General features: G+C 37.0%; 3 protein-coding genes across 3 annotated transcripts; 2 read left to right on the top strand and 1 right to left on the bottom strand.

The window, feature by feature from the left end:
- The first annotated feature begins 1,816 nt into the window (after positions 1-1,816).
- Positions 1,817-7,114, top strand: LOC147297497 (uncharacterized). Its single transcript, XM_086228755.1, has 7 exons — positions 1,817-3,233; positions 3,325-3,443; positions 4,487-5,350; positions 5,553-6,126; positions 6,219-6,357; positions 6,472-6,565; positions 6,672-7,114. Exons 1-7 carry the CDS (start codon positions 2,130-2,132, stop codon positions 6,787-6,789), a joined length of 3,012 nt encoding a protein of 1,003 aa, XP_086084881.1. The 5' UTR covers positions 1,817-2,129; the 3' UTR covers positions 6,790-7,114.
- Positions 7,115-11,281: 4,167 nt separating this feature from the next.
- On the top strand, positions 11,282-13,821 carry LOC147297498 (DNA glycosylase superfamily protein). Its single transcript, XM_086229607.1, has 5 exons — positions 11,282-12,115; positions 12,228-12,285; positions 12,376-12,459; positions 12,577-12,712; positions 12,835-13,821. Exons 1-5 carry the CDS (start codon positions 11,494-11,496, stop codon positions 13,120-13,122), a joined length of 1,188 nt encoding a protein of 395 aa, XP_086085733.1. The 5' UTR covers positions 11,282-11,493; the 3' UTR covers positions 13,123-13,821.
- A 728-nt stretch (positions 13,822-14,549) lies between these two features.
- On the bottom strand, positions 14,550-17,249 carry LOC147297499 (small ribosomal subunit protein eS4z-like). Its single transcript, XM_086238111.1, has 5 exons — positions 17,105-17,249; positions 16,512-16,589; positions 16,200-16,380; positions 15,687-15,784; positions 14,550-15,210 (listed from the first exon to the last, which is right to left on the bottom strand). The coding sequence occupies exons 1-5, from the start codon at positions 17,105-17,107 to the stop codon at positions 14,773-14,775; spliced, it is 798 nt and encodes a 265-aa protein (XP_086094237.1). The 5' UTR covers positions 17,108-17,249; the 3' UTR covers positions 14,550-14,772.
- Between the last annotated feature and the right edge of the window lie 2,628 nt (positions 17,250-19,877).

Consider the following 19,877-nt stretch of genomic DNA (forward strand, 5'->3'; position numbering starts at 1 on the left):
TTTTTTTCCTAACTTATTCTCAAATTGGGAAAAAAATATAGGAAAAGAAATAGAAATACTCTCATAAACGTTTTTTTAGATATTTAAGTTCATAATGATCTAGGTTGTAATTTGTAAATAAATAAATTGCTGGGTCCTTTATTTACTTTCTTGACTTTCATGGCTTTTCAATGTGACTAGTTGCCAGCTGCCCAGAGAGCCATAAGATCATCAGTCAATACCACGATCAGATTAAACATCAATATTGGCCTAAAATAGAGACTAATGGCTATATGGGCTGTTGACTATTCATCGAATATAGTCATTATTTGCCATTAATGAATCTAAGTTTGCCACCTATTTTGGGTACATACTTCTTATCTACTTGTTAAATTTATATGAGATTGGTTGTTCCATGCTTTATTCAGCTCCTGATTTATTTGGTGAATTGAAAGCTAAACTTAAACTCTTGTAAAATAGATCCTACCCTTAAAATAAAAAGTATCTAAAATGGGATTTTTTTTTCTTTTATTAAAGGTTAGCCATGGCTATCATGGTCATTTCGGCCATAGCCACCTGGCCCACCATTGTCATTGTCGACCATAGTGATGCTTCTTTTTTTTTTTTTTTTTTTTCTTGAATCGCCTCAGTTATTGACAATTCTATGTGAATATTAGTCATTAAATTTCATTAAATTAAAGGTAACACCCCTACTTTGTACTTTGGAGATATTAGTGAATAGCCACCTACACGGCTACACCCACCATCTTATTAACCCTTACGTTTTATGATTTTTTCAAACATTTATGTAATACAAACCAAAAAAAAAAAATTTTGATGTAATCAGAAATGGTTAAAATCAACATGTTAAAAATATATAACACCATTATTCTTTATAACAAGTTGAAAACAACTATATGGAATATTCTATGTGCTACATTGCATGGGGCCCTTTTAGAAATGTAGCAAAATCTCAATCCAAAAATTAAAAGGGTAAGAAAATAAGATAAATAAGAAACAATTATTCAGAATTGGAGGGAACGTTGAACTTGGACTCCGAAATTGGCATTTAAGTTGGGAGTAAACAAAATTCAGAGGTGGAATTAAATAAAACCATTGACTCAAATCAAAGGCTAGTGTCTCAAAATGGTAACGTAATGAATTATTGCTATAACTATTAAAGGCACATAACAAATATTAAGAAAAAGGGAAAGGAATCCAGCGTTTTTGGATCTGATTTGGATTATACAGATCACAAATTTAAGAATTTTTTTAGAATATTTTAATATTTAATAAAAAATTTAGATTCTTATTTGTGCCAAGAACTTTAGGTTAAAATTCAAGTAAAAATAAGAGAGGTAGAATGAATCGGTTTAGGACGATCTCTTTTTGTTAAGAGCCGCTCCCCTAAACTAAATTCATGAATTGTTTAGCTTTTGGATTAACCAAAGATTGCACACTTGACCCCACATTCTCAACGGCTAAAAACCAACGTCTCGCTCTCCTTCAATCCCTGCTTTTCCTCACCAAACTCTCTCTCACTGTTTTATTAGTAACCCTCCTCTGTTTTCATCTTCTTCATTGAATCAATATATATAGCTTCCTACAATTTGACTCTTTGATTCCCCCATTTGAAAACAAACCAACAACCAACAAACAAAAACTTCAAAATTTTATTTTTTCTAAAAGACCACCATAGCATAATAGCATAGGCCAAGTCTGTGTTTCTCTCTTTCTCTCTGTCTCTCCTGTGTCTGAGTGGTTACAAAAGGGTGTTCTAAAAATAGGCAAAAGGAAAATGGGTATGAGGTGTTTCTAGTGGTTGACAAATTGTGTTTAGGCCTGAAATAGCTCCTCTGTTTTCGTGTAAAACCAGTGGCTTGTGTTCTGTTCCCTCTCAGAGTCTCTGGGATCTTCCAATTCTAGAAGATAGATTCCTCTCTTGACGTACAGAATTTGTGAGGTTGATTTCTGGGTTTCAATCTCCTCACCACCCCCATTTTCTTCAGAAATTGGGTTCCTCACTTCCTTTTTTGGGTTTGGATTTCAGTCTCTCCACGATGATTAGACATTGAAGACTGTGTGTGCGTGTGTGTGAGAGATTTCCACATAGAAATTTGCATCAGAATTTTGAAACACTTCGAAAAAAGATGGCATCATCACAAGTCGATGCACCGTTCTTTTGTGTTCTGAGGGATCACAACCGGCGAGACAGGTGCAGAGAGAGCAATGCCAGAGCCACCCAAGCCGTTTTTCAGAAGAACCTCAAGAGCTTGGTGAGGGGTGGTCACCTCCAGCCCTGCATTTCAGTCTCTGACTCCAATGAAAACGACTCCTCCCAGAAGCAAATCAAGAGCGGTTGTGAAAGAGATGATGGCTCTTGTTCGTCTATGAGCCCGAGGCATTCAAAAGTTCTTGATCGATGGGCTGCCCTTCGAAAAGGTAAAGACATGGCCATTGAGATTGGCAAGGCAGAGGTGGACAAGAGGCAGCAGAGCCAAGAAGCAGAGGTGTTGTCAGTACCCAATTCAGCTCCTTCATCATCGAGGACATCGACTTCTAGGGAAGACTCTCTGCCCCGAACAGATAGCTTGGCAGAGATTTCCAATCTTGGAGTTGGAGCTTCTTCTCTTGTTCAGATATGGGAGAAGAGGCTAAACCAATCAAACAGTTTCAGAATGAGTACTTCTCCCAATGGCAATACCACAGAGACAAGCAGGTCTAACTCTGGACTGAGCTTTGAGATTGAGAATGTTCAAAATGCTCCCATTGTTTCCGATGCTTCCAATGCTTCCAGTTTGGAAGAACAACACCCATCAAGAGGTTCTGAGGCAGGGGACTCTGTTTATGAACGTTATGACGTCATCCCGGTAATTGAGGATTCCTTTGAGGACTCACAGTCTGATGCAAGCGAAAGAGAAACAGAAAGAGAGAAGGTTAGAGTCGCGGACATTATTAAGAGATTGACGGCACAGTGTCCATTGTCATCCTCTTCTGGCGATGAAAATGATCATGATATTCATCATTCCAGTCTCATTGCATCGCTGTCTAGAGAACAGAGGTCCTCTGGTTTTGATCAAACAGAGCAGCAGCACAGAGGGTTCTCTCAGGTCATAAGCTCGCCGAGGATGATCAGAGGCAGGCAGGCATTTTCTGATTTGCTTATGCACATGGAGCGCGACCGCCATAGGGAGCTCGACACACTTGTGGACCACAGAGCAGTTTCACGATTTTCACAACGAGGACGCATTCAGGTGCTTTACTCATCCATTTCCACAAAAATATTCCAAAAACAAAGTTACATTCTCTGGATTTTCATTTACTTTGTGTTATGTTTGTATGCAGTCATTGCTTCGGCTTAAAATGCTACAACGGGGAATGATGTCAGTCGCGGTTCCACGCCCACAACCAGCAGCATCTCCAGTGAAGAAATTGTCACAAGGGTCCAACATCATGCACCTCAGGTATAATCCATGTGCATTTGAATTTGGGATTGCTTTAGCTTATATATATGAAAATGATATAGGATGAGGACACAGTTTCATAAGGTTCCATGCTTTGAACTTTCAAGTCTATGCAACAAAATGCAAGTATCCGGTGTTTATTGGGTGTAATGTGGCCTGTTCTTGCTTTCAATGTTTTACAAGTTAAATCTTTTAATTAGGTGAAGTTTCAAAGTCTTAAATGACTTTTATAGAAGGATATAATGAAGCCAGGGTTTAAAGAATACATAATTGTTTGGTAGCTTTTTAAATACTAGTAAATAGAATGTGATATCTTTATATGTTATGCCTTTCAATGAGCCAAGTTGGGTTTAGTTACACCTCACTTCAGTAGTTGAGGACGGATATCTGAATAATGAGGGAAAACAGCAAAACTCTGTATATTACTCGGATCATTTTTTTTTATGATAAAAACATGTCCTATTTGAAACACAGATTGTTCATAGAGTATTACCAGTCACTGCAGTCATATAACTCAAACCAGAAGTGCTTATTGTGTACTTCATTGATGAGCATAAGGATTAAGGAACAGTGGAGGACCATTTGGTACTCTCTACAATGATCTTTCTCTTCATTGACACAAAAGCATTGAGGAATATAATCAAAAGCAGTGCAGTTAGTTCAATGAATGAATAGTTCTGATTTCGGAAATGCTTAGTTTAGGAAAAGGGCTTGAGGTCACACAAAATTGGTAAGAATTCATGAGGTGCCTATTCTTCTGTTTAAGCTTCAGAAAGTTCAAACTTTTTTAGCTGTCATCGCTTTACTTTTTCCAGGCCATGAAAAATATGAGAGTATATCAGATTAGCTGTCATTGCTTTACTTGTTCAATTGTAAATATTTAATGTGATGTGTTTCGTTGGAAAAAGAAAATCATGTGACAAGTCTTTGTTGCACTGATTTTGACACAATTAATATTTTGTAGCCTACCTAATGTTTGGACTTTGGAACCATAATGATATCTCTCTGTGCTTTAATTAACATTGATTATGGCTTAAATTCAGGGAGAAATTTAGCACTGGTGTTGAGCAGGGCTTAATAGCCCAGAGTGATGCAGCTATTCCAAGAAGCCTTCATAGGGGAATTGCAAAGAACAGCAGTGTACATGCAGAAAATTCCTCCACCTCTAAACCTAGTCAAAACACTGCTAATCCTGAACTTAATATTATTGAGCAGCAGAATACGACATCAGGACAGAAAACATTGCCACATGCTAGTGAAGATCTTCATGAAGAAGCCAGCCCCAGTTCAAAAGTCACCTGGCAGGGAACAAGTTCAGTGGCTAGAAATGCCTTGTCACATGCTTGTGAAGATCTTCATGATGAAGCCAGCACAAGTTCAAAAGTAATCTGGCAAGGAACAAGTTCAGTGGCTAGAAACAGCTTGCCACATGCTAGTGAAGATCTTCATGAAGAAGCCAGCCCAAGTTCAGAAGTCACCTGGCAAGAAACAAGTTTAGTGGCTAGAAACACCTCGCCAGATGCTAGTGAAGATCTTCATGAAGAAGCTAGCCCAGCTTCAGAAGTCACCTGGCAAGAAGAAAGTCAAGTGGCTACACATACCTTGCTGCATGCTAGTGAAGAACTTCATGAAGAAGCCAGCCCAAGTTCAGAAGTCACCTGGCAAGGAACAAGTTCAGTGGACAGAAACCTTGATTCACAAGAAACCCCAGATACAACCACATACTTGGTTGGTTGGGATGATAATGAACTAGAGGATGATTACCAGTACTATGGAGAAACCAGTTATGACTGGATCAATGAGATTTCTCGCCCAAGGAGCTACTGGGAAGACCTCAGGAAAGCATGGTACCAAGAGATGCTTGACTCCAACTCGGGAAAAGGGGAAATACGCCAACTTATTGAAAGGTACACCTGCATTTCTTTTGCTTTTTCTGTTTTGATTTACAATATGTAAATGAAGAGTAAGGAAAACTAATGCAAATTTGAAAACTGGGGCATGACCTTATTATCAAAAACTAATTGCTCTATGTTTACTTGTAAACTTCCAGCCATAGTACAATTGTAATTCTATATTTCACTAATTTGCATTTTCCATTGATCTATGCAGAAGAACAGTATCAAATTTTCTTACTAGTGACTTCAGAGAAAAAATGGACAGATTGATGACATCTCGCTTAGGAAGGCAAACACATCCAGATGACAGTCAAGAAGGGGAAGATGAGGAGTGCAACCAAGATAGAAGGAATCAGTTGATGTCTTTCTTACAACAACGCAAGCGTCCAGCAGCTAGTCTTGAAGAAGAACACGTGCAAGAACAAGAAGACCAAGAAGAGGAGGAGGACATGACAGAAGAAGAAGATGATGATGATGAAGCAGGTAGCCTAATTAGTGGTCAATATCAAGAAGCCAGTGACTATTTTGACCAATGCACATCATCACAGCCTTCACCATCTCAGCTGACAACATGGAGTTATCGAGATAATGAAGTTGGGGATGATTCTGATCAAGCTGCGTCCTTATCTCCACTTCGACATTCACTATCTCCACCCCGACATTCACCATCTCCACCACGACATTCACCATCTCAATCTTACTATCAAAACAGTCAGCAATATTCACCATCTCAATATTACCACCAGAATCATAGGCAACATTCTTCCTCCTCCAATCATCCATCAATTGTGAGTTAAACATTTTTTTTTCTTTCTAAAGTTACCTCAGTATTGAGTTCTTAAGCTACTGGTCAATCTAGATAACACTGCTGAACTTTCAGGAAATGGAACTCATTTACGATCTGAGAGGGCATATGGAGCAACTCTATCATGAGATGTCTGAGCTACGAAAAGCAATAAAGAGCTGCGTTGACATGCAAATGACATTGCAACAATCCATCAAGCAACAAGTTCGCTCAGGTTTGTGTTGAACTGCTTTTCTGTTTCTCCCTAAATCATGGCTTCAGATCAATTCTTCATTATTCCTTATTTTCTTCCAGTTTCTTGACAATAAACTATGGAACTACATTACAGGCCAAGTAGGGGGCAAAAGGTCCTCTAGTGGATTACCAAAGAAAGGCAATTGTTGCATTTGCCATGAACTGAAAGTGGACTCACTTTTGTATAGGTACTTGCTTGCTTGTGAAGTTAGGTTTCCCATCTGAATTCAAATCTTCATTTCAACTTTGAGTTGGCTGTACTCATCTTGTGAGATACCATTTCTCGTTTTACAGGTGTGGACACATGTGTACCTGCCTCAAGTGTGCTCATGAGTTGCAATGGAATAGTGGAAAATGTCCAGTATGTCGAGCTCCAATTGTGGATGTCGTGAAGGCACACATGGATTATTAGACAGACTGCTGGTGTCTGGTGAACGAGTTCTTGCTCCAGAGGACCGTCTTTCTTGGTAGAACTCAACATAGTGAAACACAAATTGGAAGAGGAAGCTAATTTATTCATCTTATAACCTATCTACTATCTACTTTTTTGTACATGTCAAGTCATTTGGACATCATAGGTGGTTTCTCTTTTCCCACATATACTCTTGTGTATGTTTTTTGAGGAGAAATCACAACTAACATGATCTGCTGTTCATCTTTCTATATGCAATTTGAAAAAGGTGCCTCTTTTTTGAATAAGAACCCAGAACATTCGGATGTATATTATTTAAAGTTACAATTTACGATTAACCATATATTTCAATATCAACATTAATGGTGCTGCAGATACAAATTCAAGTAAATGCTTTCCCCAAACACCAAACAGGTTCAGCTTTGTATACATTATAAAGCGCAACTGCCTAGTAAAAACCATTCTAGTGAAATTCACAATTTCTGTAGGTCAAATGTATGTCAAGGCTAAAAGAAATTTCACTCTATTATGCTTTTTTTTTTTAAATGTATCTATTAATTTACCAGAATAGTTTCTAATGAGACTCACCATTGCAAGAGATGAGGTTCCTCCTTGTAGGGTAAAAGAGCATAAATAATATTCTTTCCCTTATTAATTTAGCCAAGGACAAGAATTGGTGTAACCAAGTGTGCTAGTGCACGATTAAGATGTGACGGGTTCTTTCACAATTTGCAGAAACATACAGAATAACAAAAGTTTAGGATCTTGTTTGCAACTTTCAGGTACAAAGTAATTAAAGCATATGCTTTATTTTTGCAATGTGTTTTGTCTTTTGTTATGTGTTCAACAACCACTTTCAAGCTCTAGGTGCTTGAAATGGTATGGCTATGAGCCTATGTGCGTTGTCCTTATATACTATTAGGAGCTAGCTTTCATCTTCTTATGGTACAATGATAATTGTTGCACATGGTGGAGCTAGAGGTTCACAACCCTCCAATTCAACAAGCAGCTTTTTCAATGTAAATTGTTGATCATCCCAGGGTCTCAAAAAGGGGTCTTACCATCTAATCCCTATGGGCCCAGACATTGATGGCTTTCAAGTTTGAAAAAGGCCTAAACTAAAAAAAGCCCTTTATATGTTATGTGATGCATTGTGTTGGGTAAATATAGGAGCTAGACATACCAACTGCACAGTAGTACTGGGATCATAATATTCAAGGTCCCATTTATTCAAAATTTTCTTTGGGTTACACTTTTTGGAGTTTAAAATCACTTGAATAGTTCAAATACAAAATTTACAATTAACCCTTTATGTTATCTTACCATTCATATTTTTATTTATTTATTTTTTCATTCATTTATTTATTTCATATATTGGTCTTATCTAAACAGAATGCTGACACTGGGAGATGCCAGCAGCCCAGCACCAAGGTCGACATAATAGGATTACATGGATGGATAGACACAAGGACAAGGGCAACAAAGCCCATTCTTTTCATTGTCATTAAGAGTGCCTCCTAACAACTCATCAGACAGGCCAAGCATACATTATTTCAAGTTATTCTTTTCTTTTCTTGTTCAGCACATTTATTTTCTAATTAGTCCCTAAGAAATTATGCATTGGCTGTCTTGCAGCCTTGTCACGCCCCCTTATTTGGGTCGGTTCTAAGGAGAGTCAAATGAGGCAACCGTCTCAAGACCCCCAACTTTTTAAATTTTCAACGAGTTCTTTTGACATTGAGCAGGAAACAATTCTGAAGTTCCAACGGTGCAGAACCCAAAAGTGTTAAAAAGAATATCATGGATTCATGGTTTTGAAATTGCTAGATGATTTGGCTGTTGTTCACATGCATACTGAGCCAAAATGAAAGGCCACTTTAACATACTTAATGAATAGCTCTCTTTCCCTCTAAGCAAGTTAAGGGTAACCCAAATTTCTTGAGGAAACCATCCCTCCCCCACACGGCCACACAGTACTAGAAAGGCATGTGATATTGTGATATGATTTATTCGTCCAATCATAGATGGGGTACCCTGTGCAAGGTGATCTCGTGACAACATGTTTCTAAACCCCATCTATCCTTTGGCGTAAGACAACTTCAGCATTTGGTTTTGGAACGAACAATAATGCAATTTTGGGTGATCTACTCCCTCCAAGACAATAAGGAAGTACCCATCACCACCTTATCATGATCCAATTGTATTTGGAAAATGTGTGAAAGTGTCTCCATGTCATTCTCAGAAATAGAAGATCCCATCATCCACCAATGGATGCCTGTAAAAGGAGGCAGTACAGTAGCATAGCAGAGTAGGTAGCAGCCAAGAAACACAATAATAAAAGGACTCTCAAGGTTTTTTTTTACTGTTTTGTGCTTTGTTTTCCCTTTCCTTGATTTCCTTACAATTAATTGCTGCCACATTCGCCCCAATGACACTGGTGCACCATATCATGCCTAAACCAACTCTTTTTGTCATGACAAATCTGTGTAACTGCTGCAATAGCTGGGTCTTTGTATTCATATATTGTACTATTTTTGACTCCATCTGTTGGATCGATAATATATGAGGGAGGTAGATTAGGAAGGAAGAGAAAAATAATGAAGTATTCACAGTACTTATGGTTTTTTGTCTTATTAATAAGACAAAGAGGTGACTCAAACACATGGCTTGTTATCTTGTGATTATGATTTATGATTGAAGAGTTTATAGGGATATACGTATGAAAATTGTTTGAAATTACTTGGTTACAATAACTATCACCATAAAGATGAAGCCATTGAAAGTTTAAAGTGGGTCTACTAGTAGTTGCTACACAGCCTACACCTATGGATGGAACCCATATATTGTGGAAGGATACATAGCATGTGAGCCTGCAAGAAGACTACATGACCCAAAAAGTTAAGTCTATGGGTTAACTTAACCCCAACAAACAAATTTGGGCTATTGCATTATTTGAATATGCTTTTTTAGTTAGTAGTTAGTACAGCTTGCATAACTAGCTAGTTCTGTATTGGCCAAAAAAAAAAGTAACTTTTTCTTAACAACAAAAAACTTATCTAAAAGTTCACGAGGGGATCAATAGGATTAATCATTAATGTAAAGAGTGACTTTTTTCCCTACCCATTTTTTCCCCCATTCAGGCTTCTTCTTATTCTCTTGGTTCCCTGCATTATTTCATGTTAATATGTCACGCAAGTTTTTCATTTTGACAACTTCTTCTAAATTTTTAACACAAGTGTGATGGATAGACATCAGAAGACACTTGATGGGAAATGTGTTCAAGGCTCCTCCAACAAGTTCAACATCAGATGACATGTTGGGAACCACTTCGCCAATTCAGCCTACAGATTCAACTGTATATGACATAAAAGCTCTTTAAAGTGAGCTAATCTAACCATATATTATTATTATAATTAATTGTCATGTTCTTTCTTAAAAGCTGTTTGCAATCCAATATTTATTTAATTGTATACAGTTGGTAGTTATACTATACTATTTCATGGCTATTGATCCTGCCCAAATGAGTTGGACCCACCTTAATTATGCAGGTATTTCTTTTGTCCACATTTCTGTTACTACGTATACTACTCTATTAATTTACCACTTCAGTCACTCGAGTACTTCTGCTGTGTACAAGTTGCAGGCTTCTTTGATCATACAAATTATTCTGAGTTCTTCTATGGAAAATCTGCATAACCCTGTTTTCTGTTTTAATAATTAACTTGTGTCATTGACTCATTATGAAGAATTAAGTTCCGATGAATTTGTAGTTTGAGACTAGATATGAAAATCTATTTGAGCCACAGCTAGGGAACGTGCTTACATATTTAGTACCAATTATTATTTATAAATCTCCTATGACAGCTTTATTCTTTAAGGGTTGAAAACACCCCTAATGGTGGGTCATCTGATTTAACCCTAACAAACTTTGGGTAACACATGGACATATATAGTTCAATGAAAAGGGTCCACTTCTGCACAACTAAGGTTAGGAACAACTAGTGGAGTTCTGATATATTTTAGCTAATCCATAGAAAGAATTACAGTTTAGCGATGAAGCTTGCAGCCTTGCACTTAATTAACCATATATAAAAAGTCTTCAAAGACCTTTATTAATCTCTTTTAGCATATCATAATCTTGCTCTCAAACTGATATTGAAGTCAAGCTTGGCATACACTCTAATTTGATTAGCATATCATAATCTTGAGATTTTTTTCAGCCAGCTCAAAAGAGAAGCAACGATTGGTTGCTCTCATTGACCCCACTTCAACTTGGAATTGAGGACGCATGGAGGCTGAGCAGTAAAGGCACAAAGTCTGGGGAAAAGAGGGTCCCTGAGAAGGCTGGCAGTGGCACCACAACCATTGCCCACAACCCCCTTTTGCTTCTCAAAAATTACAATTAAATCTAGACTTGGTTAGGAGGGTGTCATTGTCAACCTCATGCACACAGAGACTAAAAAGCTTTGCTGCCCCTCACAAGAGGGTGTGAGGGGGCAGACCCCAACCCCTCCATGTTACAAATTTGCCAAACCTTTGTCATGACCCCACTTTGGTTTTATAAAACCTCCCACATCCTTCCCAAGCTCTCCTTAAGTTCTTCAGCTTCTTCATCATCCCCTCCTCTCTTTCCTTCATAGTCCAATAATTTGTAGCACCAAAATCAACATACAATCTTCCTAGCCAATACAAATACCACATAAAATGTGTTCATCTAAACCAAAGTTGCAAAGGAGTACTAGTGTTCTTCCAACAACAGCTAAAATCAATCGCCGTCCAGTCCTGCAGCCAACTGGCAACCAAATTCCAAGCCTGGAACAAAGGAAGTCTCTTAAAAAGAGCTCTAAAGAATCTCCTGCTTCACCTCCAGCACCTTCTTCACCACTACCAACTACTAAAACTAAGCCCTCACTTTCTCCTCCTATCTCTCCCAAGATACCTTCACCTAGACCACCAGCACTTAAGAGAGGAAAAGATCCTAATGAGCTGAATTCTAGTGCTGAGAAGGTTGTGACACCTCGGTGCACAACCAAGTTGACAAGTTCAGTGAAGAAGTCAAGGAAATCGAGTGGTGTTTTAGTTGCACCTTCTGCTGAAAGTATATTGAAAAATATATCCTCTATGATAGTAGAGGCACCAGGAAGCATAGCAGCAGCAAGGAGAGAGCAAGTTGCAACAATGCAAGAGCAACGAAAGATGAGAATTGCCCATTATGGAAGAACAAAGTCTGCCAAGTATGAAGGGAAGGTTGTTCCACTTGATTCTTCTGCTACAAATGTTTTTGGTCGAGAGCAAAGGCGATGCACTTTTATCACACCTAATTCAGGTATGGGAACTTAGCAGAAGAACTCAGATCGAGCAAGAAAAAAAAAATTGGTGGTCTTATTTTTTTTTGGTCCTTAAGCTGAATAATGTGTTTTTGGTGCACTTGGTTGCAGACCCTATATATGTTGCTTACCATGATGAGGAATGGGGACTTCCTGTCCATGATGACAAGTACTTCTCTCTCTTATTCCTGTGTTTCTCACAGACACACACACACACACATATTAATTTGAAGCTAATTTGCTTGTGACATGTATGCAGTCTGTTGCTTGAATTGCTAGTGTTAACTGGTGCTCAAGTGGGATCGGATTGGACTTCAATCCTGAGGAAACGGGAAGCATTGAGGTGGGTTTGCTTTCAAAATTCCATTACTCTTCATAAGTTCTAGAAACATAGAAGAAAAGAATAATATATAGCGGCTGTGTTCTTAATCTTAACAAATCCAGGTATTTCTATATGCAGGGAGGCTTTTTCAGGGTTTGATGCAGATGTTGTGGCTAAATTTAGTGATAAGAAGATAACATCAGTGAGTGCTGATTCTGGTTTAGATATAAGCCTTGTTAGAGGAGCTGTTGACAATGCCAAACGAATTATTGAGGTACTATAAGATAAAGCTATCATCTATTTGATAAATTTTACATTTATGTTCTGTGAATGTGTGTTTGCTGATGTATATATGATGTCTTATAATTTTACTTTTCTTTTAAACTCAATATGCAGATAAAGAGGGAAGTGGGATCATTTGACAAGTACTTGTGGGGATTTGTGAATCACAAGCCTATTTCCACCCAATACAAATCATGCCACAAGATCCCTGTGAAGACCTCCAAATCAGAGACCATAAGCAAAGTCATGGTGAGGAGGGGTTTTAGGTTTGTTGGTCCAACTGTCATTCACTCATTCATGCAAGCTGCTGGCCTCACCAATGACCACTTGATCACTTGCCCAAGACACCTCCAGTGCATTGCCTTGGCATCTCACCCTCCTACTGTAGCCCCTGCCTTATAATTTCACATCACAAGTAATTTACAAGGACAACAATAGATGAAACATATATGTATGTGGCTTAGAATATAACCCAATAAGCATAATAAGCTTATTCTCTAACTGTAGCAGTTGCTTTGTAATCTGGTTGTGTATTTGATGTTGTAAGAGTTTTTTGGTGGGAGCCTGAGAGAGGGCTTAGAATGAGATCCTTAGGAAAAAAAAAAAAAGTGTGTGGAAAAAGAGGGGTGTAGGAAGACAAGCAGCATGTGCAGGTGGGCAAGCAATGGCAAGTGTATGGATCCAATAGCTTTCAATTTCATTGCTTGTGGCCACCACACCCCCTCTATTATTTGCTTGCTTTTGACAGATTGTGAAGAATAATCAGTGCAGGTAGGACTGCTGACCAGCCCTGCCATGGACCACGATCCATATGCATCCTCTCTTTCAACTTGGAGTGGATTAGCATTGTCAATTCTTCTTCAAGATATAGAGGCACAGAACACCATGTGCCCTTGCTTTTAAATCCTAACCTAGCCTTTTGGGAGATCTGTATCATAAAATAATTAATGTCGAGTTTGGATTTTTTGTTTATTTTTACAAATTAGCGTATCTGCATGGCTTTGTAAGATGGATAACAACTGCTACCATATCATTACATGTATACTTTTTCGTTTAGTGCCTTTTGAATCCTGAATCAAGCATCTCCTCCATGTGCTCAAATGATGTCTTGTCCACTTTCAACTTTGTGCAGAGCATATATATGATATGATGACAGTTAGGTCATGGCTGTAAATTCTTTGTAGCTGTAATATCCATGTAAAGTGGCATTCGAGACGGATTCTTAGCCATGGGTTTGGTGGACCTAGTTTAGTTGACATTGTAACACCAGCAAAAATATAGGATTCCCTCCTTGTACTCAATCGACCTCTTCTTTAGCCTATTAATTATTGTTGAAAAAACTGCTTCCAATAATAGTGTCCATGAAATTCCATAAAACGACTATAAGTCTATAAGCATCAGGTGTTTTTTTTTTTTTTTGAGCACCCAGTGAACTGACCACCTTAAACCAACTTAACCCACCAATATCTACCACTTAAGGCTTAGGCCAACTTAACCCACCATGCCCAGTTGAAGTGTGAGGTTAAACTTGAAATTCCGCGGTGCAAACTAAAATATCTCTCATTTAAATACTTATGTTGAAATGATAACTCATTTAATACCTTATATGTTGAAAAAATTTCTAACTTAATTCCCAAATGTTGAACAATGACTTATCCGATAAGGGTATACCTAGTCATCTTTCAATTCTCAGGTTGGTTACAATTCAAAACACTTTCCTAGTTCACTGTTCATCACCGTTATTATCAAGATATGACAACTTTTACATTGGGTACAGCCTGAACTTAAGATAATTTAACATTTTTCAATCACCACCAACGCAGAAAGGCTTCTAAAGACTCAGAAGAACCAAGCAAAAATTTAATTCAAAATAACATAAAACTTAAAAGTCGGGATTGCAACAACTAAAATTATTGGTATCAAGATGAGAAACAAGACAAAAATAAACAAGACAAAATTTGCAGCATAACTTCCGAAGCTAATAGGTAAAAACTACATAAATGAAAGTGAAAATCATCAAACAAGTTTAAAGATTGTTTTCACCACAACCACTTAAGCTGTGGCTGTAGATTGGGCTGCCTGCTGCCTCTTCTTGGCCTCTTCAATAATGGTAAGCTTTATACCCTTACCCTTAGGAAGGCTTACCCATGGCTTGGTCCCCTTTCCAATTGTGAACACATTGCTCAAACGAGTAGCAAATTCATGACCAGTGGCATCCTGCACATGGATTGTCTCGAAGCTCCCCTTATGCTTCTCCCTGCTCTTAATTACTCCAACACGCCCCCTGTTCCTTCCGCCTGTTACCATGACTACATTCCCGACATCAAACTTGATGAAGTCTGTGATCTTGTTGCTCTCCAAGTCCAGCTTAATGGTGTCATTTGCCTTGATGAGAGGGTCTGGGTAGCGGATTGTTCGCCCATCATAGGTGTTTATATATGGGATGCCTTTTTGTCCAAACTGCACCGAACGGACTTTGCAGAGTTTAAACTGCAGAGATACACACTCAAATACCAGCACATTAATACAGAAAAATACATAACTAGACACAAAATAAAAATAATTTCATATTATCCTGGAAAAGCATAATTATAAAAAAAATATTCTGACACAGTGTATATACAAACTTGACATGGAAATCAAATGAGAAAAAAATATCATCATGGAAGCAGATCTTTAGCAAGTGAACTTGAATAGTTCACTACATTTTCATTTAGAATATATTAGAAGCAGGGCACATTGTATTATTATCATGTATGCTTATTTCAAATCTTTCTTTCGAGATCAAGACATTTAGGACAACCCAAAAAAAATATGATCAAACGTTTAGGCATGCTAACTTCTCCCCTATGATCATAATAAATCATTTGCATCAAAGATTATATTAACTTAAAAAAGTAATGTTACTACTTTTAACAGAAAAAAAAAACACCATAAGATAAATGCAAGAGAATTGAAGGAATTACCTTCGCCTCTTCATCCCTAATTGAATGAAGACGGAACCGACCCTTGGTGTCATAAAGGAGACGGAAGTTCTCGTTGGTTTTGGGGATTGAAACAACATCTGTCAGAGTAAAGCGGAATGTTCACAAAGTATTAAATTTCAAATCAAGAATATCACATATAAATATTTGAACCAAAACAAAAAAAAAATAACACAAACACACAAAGAGAAGACAAATTACAAGCCCGAAGTTGACTGGGTATGCCAAATCACCTTTTGGTCACACTCCACCAACCAAAAAGGCAACTTCAAGCAATAAAAGAGAACAAAAATCACTTGGAAAACCATCAAACACAATACTTCCTATGATGATAGAAACATTCTCTAATTGATACTGAAAATCCACATCTTATTAAACGGAAGACTGTGGTCCCAAAAAAAATATCCTCTGAACTACTCATCACTTGTTTACTACAAATAATGGTTAAAAACAATTGAAGCAGCAATATATCAAAGAAGATGGTGCTGTGCATACCCATGAAACCAGAAGGATATGTCTTATCTGTCCTAACTTTCCCGTCAACCAGAACATGACGTTGCATCAAAATGGAAATGACCTCACGGTATGTTAGAGCATACTTCAATCGGTTTCGTAAAATGATGATCAATGGTAGGCATTCCCTGGATTTGTGAGGACCCGATGAAGGCTTGGGAGCCTAAACAAGAAAAATAAAAACAGATAATTTAGAATTCCAATTAACACATTGAATACTTTTACTTTAAAAAAAAAACATTCAGTGCACACATTCAGTTCAAAAGGAACACAGGCAATGCAAGATTAACTTACAAATGCACCACCAAGTTTGTCGAGCATCCAATGCTTAGGAGCATTGAGCCGCTTCAAATGCTTCTTCAATCCTCGAGTCTGTTATAGCCAAGAAATAAAATGAAAAACACAAAAACCATATAGGACATCCAGTCAAATTATCCCACTTCAACATTACAATTATAATGCATGCCAATCACAGAAATAAAAATGACAAGATGATATGACAATTCCCATATAGCCATATGGATATTTGATCGAATACAGTGGTCAAAATTTCTTTTACAGGGTGAAATACTATTTAAACTTTGTGAAAAACAATCTAAGATTTCCCTACAACAATAAAATATCCAATGGTAAATTCACTCGTAAAATCACTTCAATTATGAGCTAAGCATCAAAAATTACTTCAAAAATAAACTAACACCAAGTAGCAGAACTGGGCTTTCAAGCTTTCTTTCAATTTAAACACATATGAAGTTAGATTGTGCAAGTTCCATCAGTTATGGTTGGATCAAACATTAGCAGAAACTGCAGAAATCAAAGAGAAACCAATGGCATACACATTCTAAGAGAACCCATTTGAATGCGCTACATAAAAATGAAACACTAACCATCTTCTGAGCTTGATCTCAGGCGAAGCACGCCGACCGCCGACACTCCTTTGCTGCTCCAAGTCCCAACTCCAAAGCCGCTCCTCCGCTCTCTGTGATCTGTCTAACCTACAAACACTCACAGTCGCAGCTCTATATACCAGCAGTCTGTGACCAAACCCTAATGAGCTCCCGCTTTCGGGCTCCAAACTGATCCTACTTTGGGCCCTAGACCTTTCTGCTATTTTTTTTTTGGGCCTTTTTAGCTTGGTCTTCTTTCGTCTTCGGGAAATTGGACCTCGAACAGGCCCATTAGTTGGGCCTGATCACATGATATCTGATCCAGTAGGGGAATACGGAAAATCCATACTCGCCTTTGGAAATTTGGATTGTCCCATGAGCGAGCGGTATATGGAGAAAAACTTACCTATGAGGCTATGACAAGTGTCTCACATCTAGTATATCATGTGACTCACACATCACTATAAATATAAGATATCCATTATATATTTATATACAACAAGTGTGGTAATTTTTTCTCCTTGATATAATGTCTTCTAAATTTTAACTTTTGTTGCAATAAAAATAGTGATATGACATCACAAACATGAGAGAATAAGAAGATTTGGGACATTGAAATATGACAATTTTCTTTCTCTCACGCTATGATGTCACATTACTATCTCTGCTACAAAAAAAATTATTTTTTACAAAAAGACAGTCATAATGCTTAAGATGAGAATATGAGACCTCCACCAATTTATCGACAGTATGTTGATTCTGAGCCAATATATCGACTTCATGATGACTCTGGGTCAACATATCTTGATTGATGTGGACTCTTTTAAACCTTAATTATGTATGGTTTTTTATTTGTAGTTGAAGGTTTTTTGGATAAATAAATCAAAGTCCTATAGAAGAGTGCGAATAACATTGCTTATTTTTCATGAAGAGTGCAAGAAACATATATTGTTAATCATAATCATTGAGAGGTGACAAAAATCCTTCACCAAATAAAACCCATATTTGAAAACATGGCTTGTTACGCGTTTGATAAAAAAGTGGGATACTCCATTATCTCAATTCTCAAATGCACATGCTCATTGAGCTCGCGGGTCATGCTATCGTTTTTCACATTGTTCATATTTTTGAAGTACGTTTTGATATTCTAGTCATCCGAAATTGCCATGAAAGTGTTTCCATATGTTCATTAACGTTCGTGGTACGATGATACATCATACATCTGTTATCAATTAGGTAGAGAGGACTTTAAATTGATTTTTGTTTTTTGTTTTTTTTTGTTACGAACACTTTAAATTGATTTTTAATCATGGAGTAGACAATTGTACTTTTCGAACAAAAAAAAAATAGACAATACGTGCATGAATGCATAATGCATCCAGTTGTAATTGTTATGAATAGACATGGCCAGCGTACGTGGCCTGTAAATTACCAAAACACGCGCGTACAAAATAAATAAATAAATCAATTAAAATTAAGGACATGTGAAAAGGTGAACGTAAGCACATTTGTCATTTGCTATCGTGGGCTCCTCCTCCTCTGAATATTCATCGATTATTCTGTACTCACACTGAAAATGGCTTCATAATTTTCATATTATCAGAAAAAAAATACAGTGAGAAATTCTAAATGTGCTCCCTGTATTTACTCTCTATGTACTTCAGAAATTATATTTTGTAAAAAATCTCTATTTTATCTTTAAATAACAAATTAAAAAAATCTCCAACCCCACCTGCTTCCCCTCTCATTTTTCCAATTTTTCCCCTCTCCTCTTATCGACCACCTCTTGTGATGAAACTTAGTGATCATCACTGAATGAAATTAGAGTATCTAATTAAAAATTAATTAATATTAAATAGAGATATCTAACACTTTATAAACCACTAGAGTCTTAATTTTCTCGATGTAGAATTCGATCTCTCTCTAATAATCATTTCATTCCCTCTCTCATTTTCTACTTTTTTTTTGTCCTCTCTCTCTTCCTCTCTTTCTATTAGCTCAATCCAAAATGACACCGACAACCCCACTAGCATCCGGATAGTAAAAACATAATTTTTTTTTTATCAAATTATGTCAATTTATAAGGTCCTAAACTTTGTGCTACATTAAAGTCTTATGGATGTATGATGTTGAAAATCAGTATTTTCTTACCTCATATGATGATGCTGCCTTAATTAACACTCTATGTAAGTATGAGACATGCATGATTAAAAGTTTTTTTTTTTTTTTTTCGTTTTTGGGTTCTGAAGTTAAGGTCATACCTCAATCTTCAAAATCTTCAATCTTCCAAATTTAACCAACTGTCCTATGATTTCCAAACCCTTGACCTTTCTCCCCCTAAAAATTGGATTATTAATAGGACTAGGGGCCAGTTTGGTATTGCTGTGTGAAAAAACAGCTGTGAGGTAAAACAGTTGTGAAGTAAAGTCAGCTGTAAAGTAAAGCAGCTAAGTGTTTGGTAAAGTATGTTTTCAAAAGTGCTGTGAGTGCAAAAAACAATATCAAAGTGTTTGGTAAATGTTAATGTAAAAGTGCTGTGACTGTGTATAATTACTAAAATAGACATGATGCTAAAAATGTCTTTCACTTATTTGTTTGGTAAAAATAAAATGTGTTTTACTTGTTTTTTGAATTGTTGGCTACAAATTTTTATTAGCATTAATTTTTCTAAGAACAACATTATTAAATAACTATGTCTATTATTTTTTTAGGTATATTATAATTTCAATCGTGCAAATAAAATATCATAATTAATTATCACAATATAAAATAT

The sequence above is a fragment of the Dryas octopetala genome, chromosome 1, assembly GCF_963921425.1.
Source record: "Dryas octopetala chromosome 1, drDryOcto1.1, whole genome shotgun sequence".
NCBI lineage: Eukaryota > Viridiplantae > Streptophyta > Magnoliopsida > Rosales > Rosaceae > Dryas > Dryas octopetala.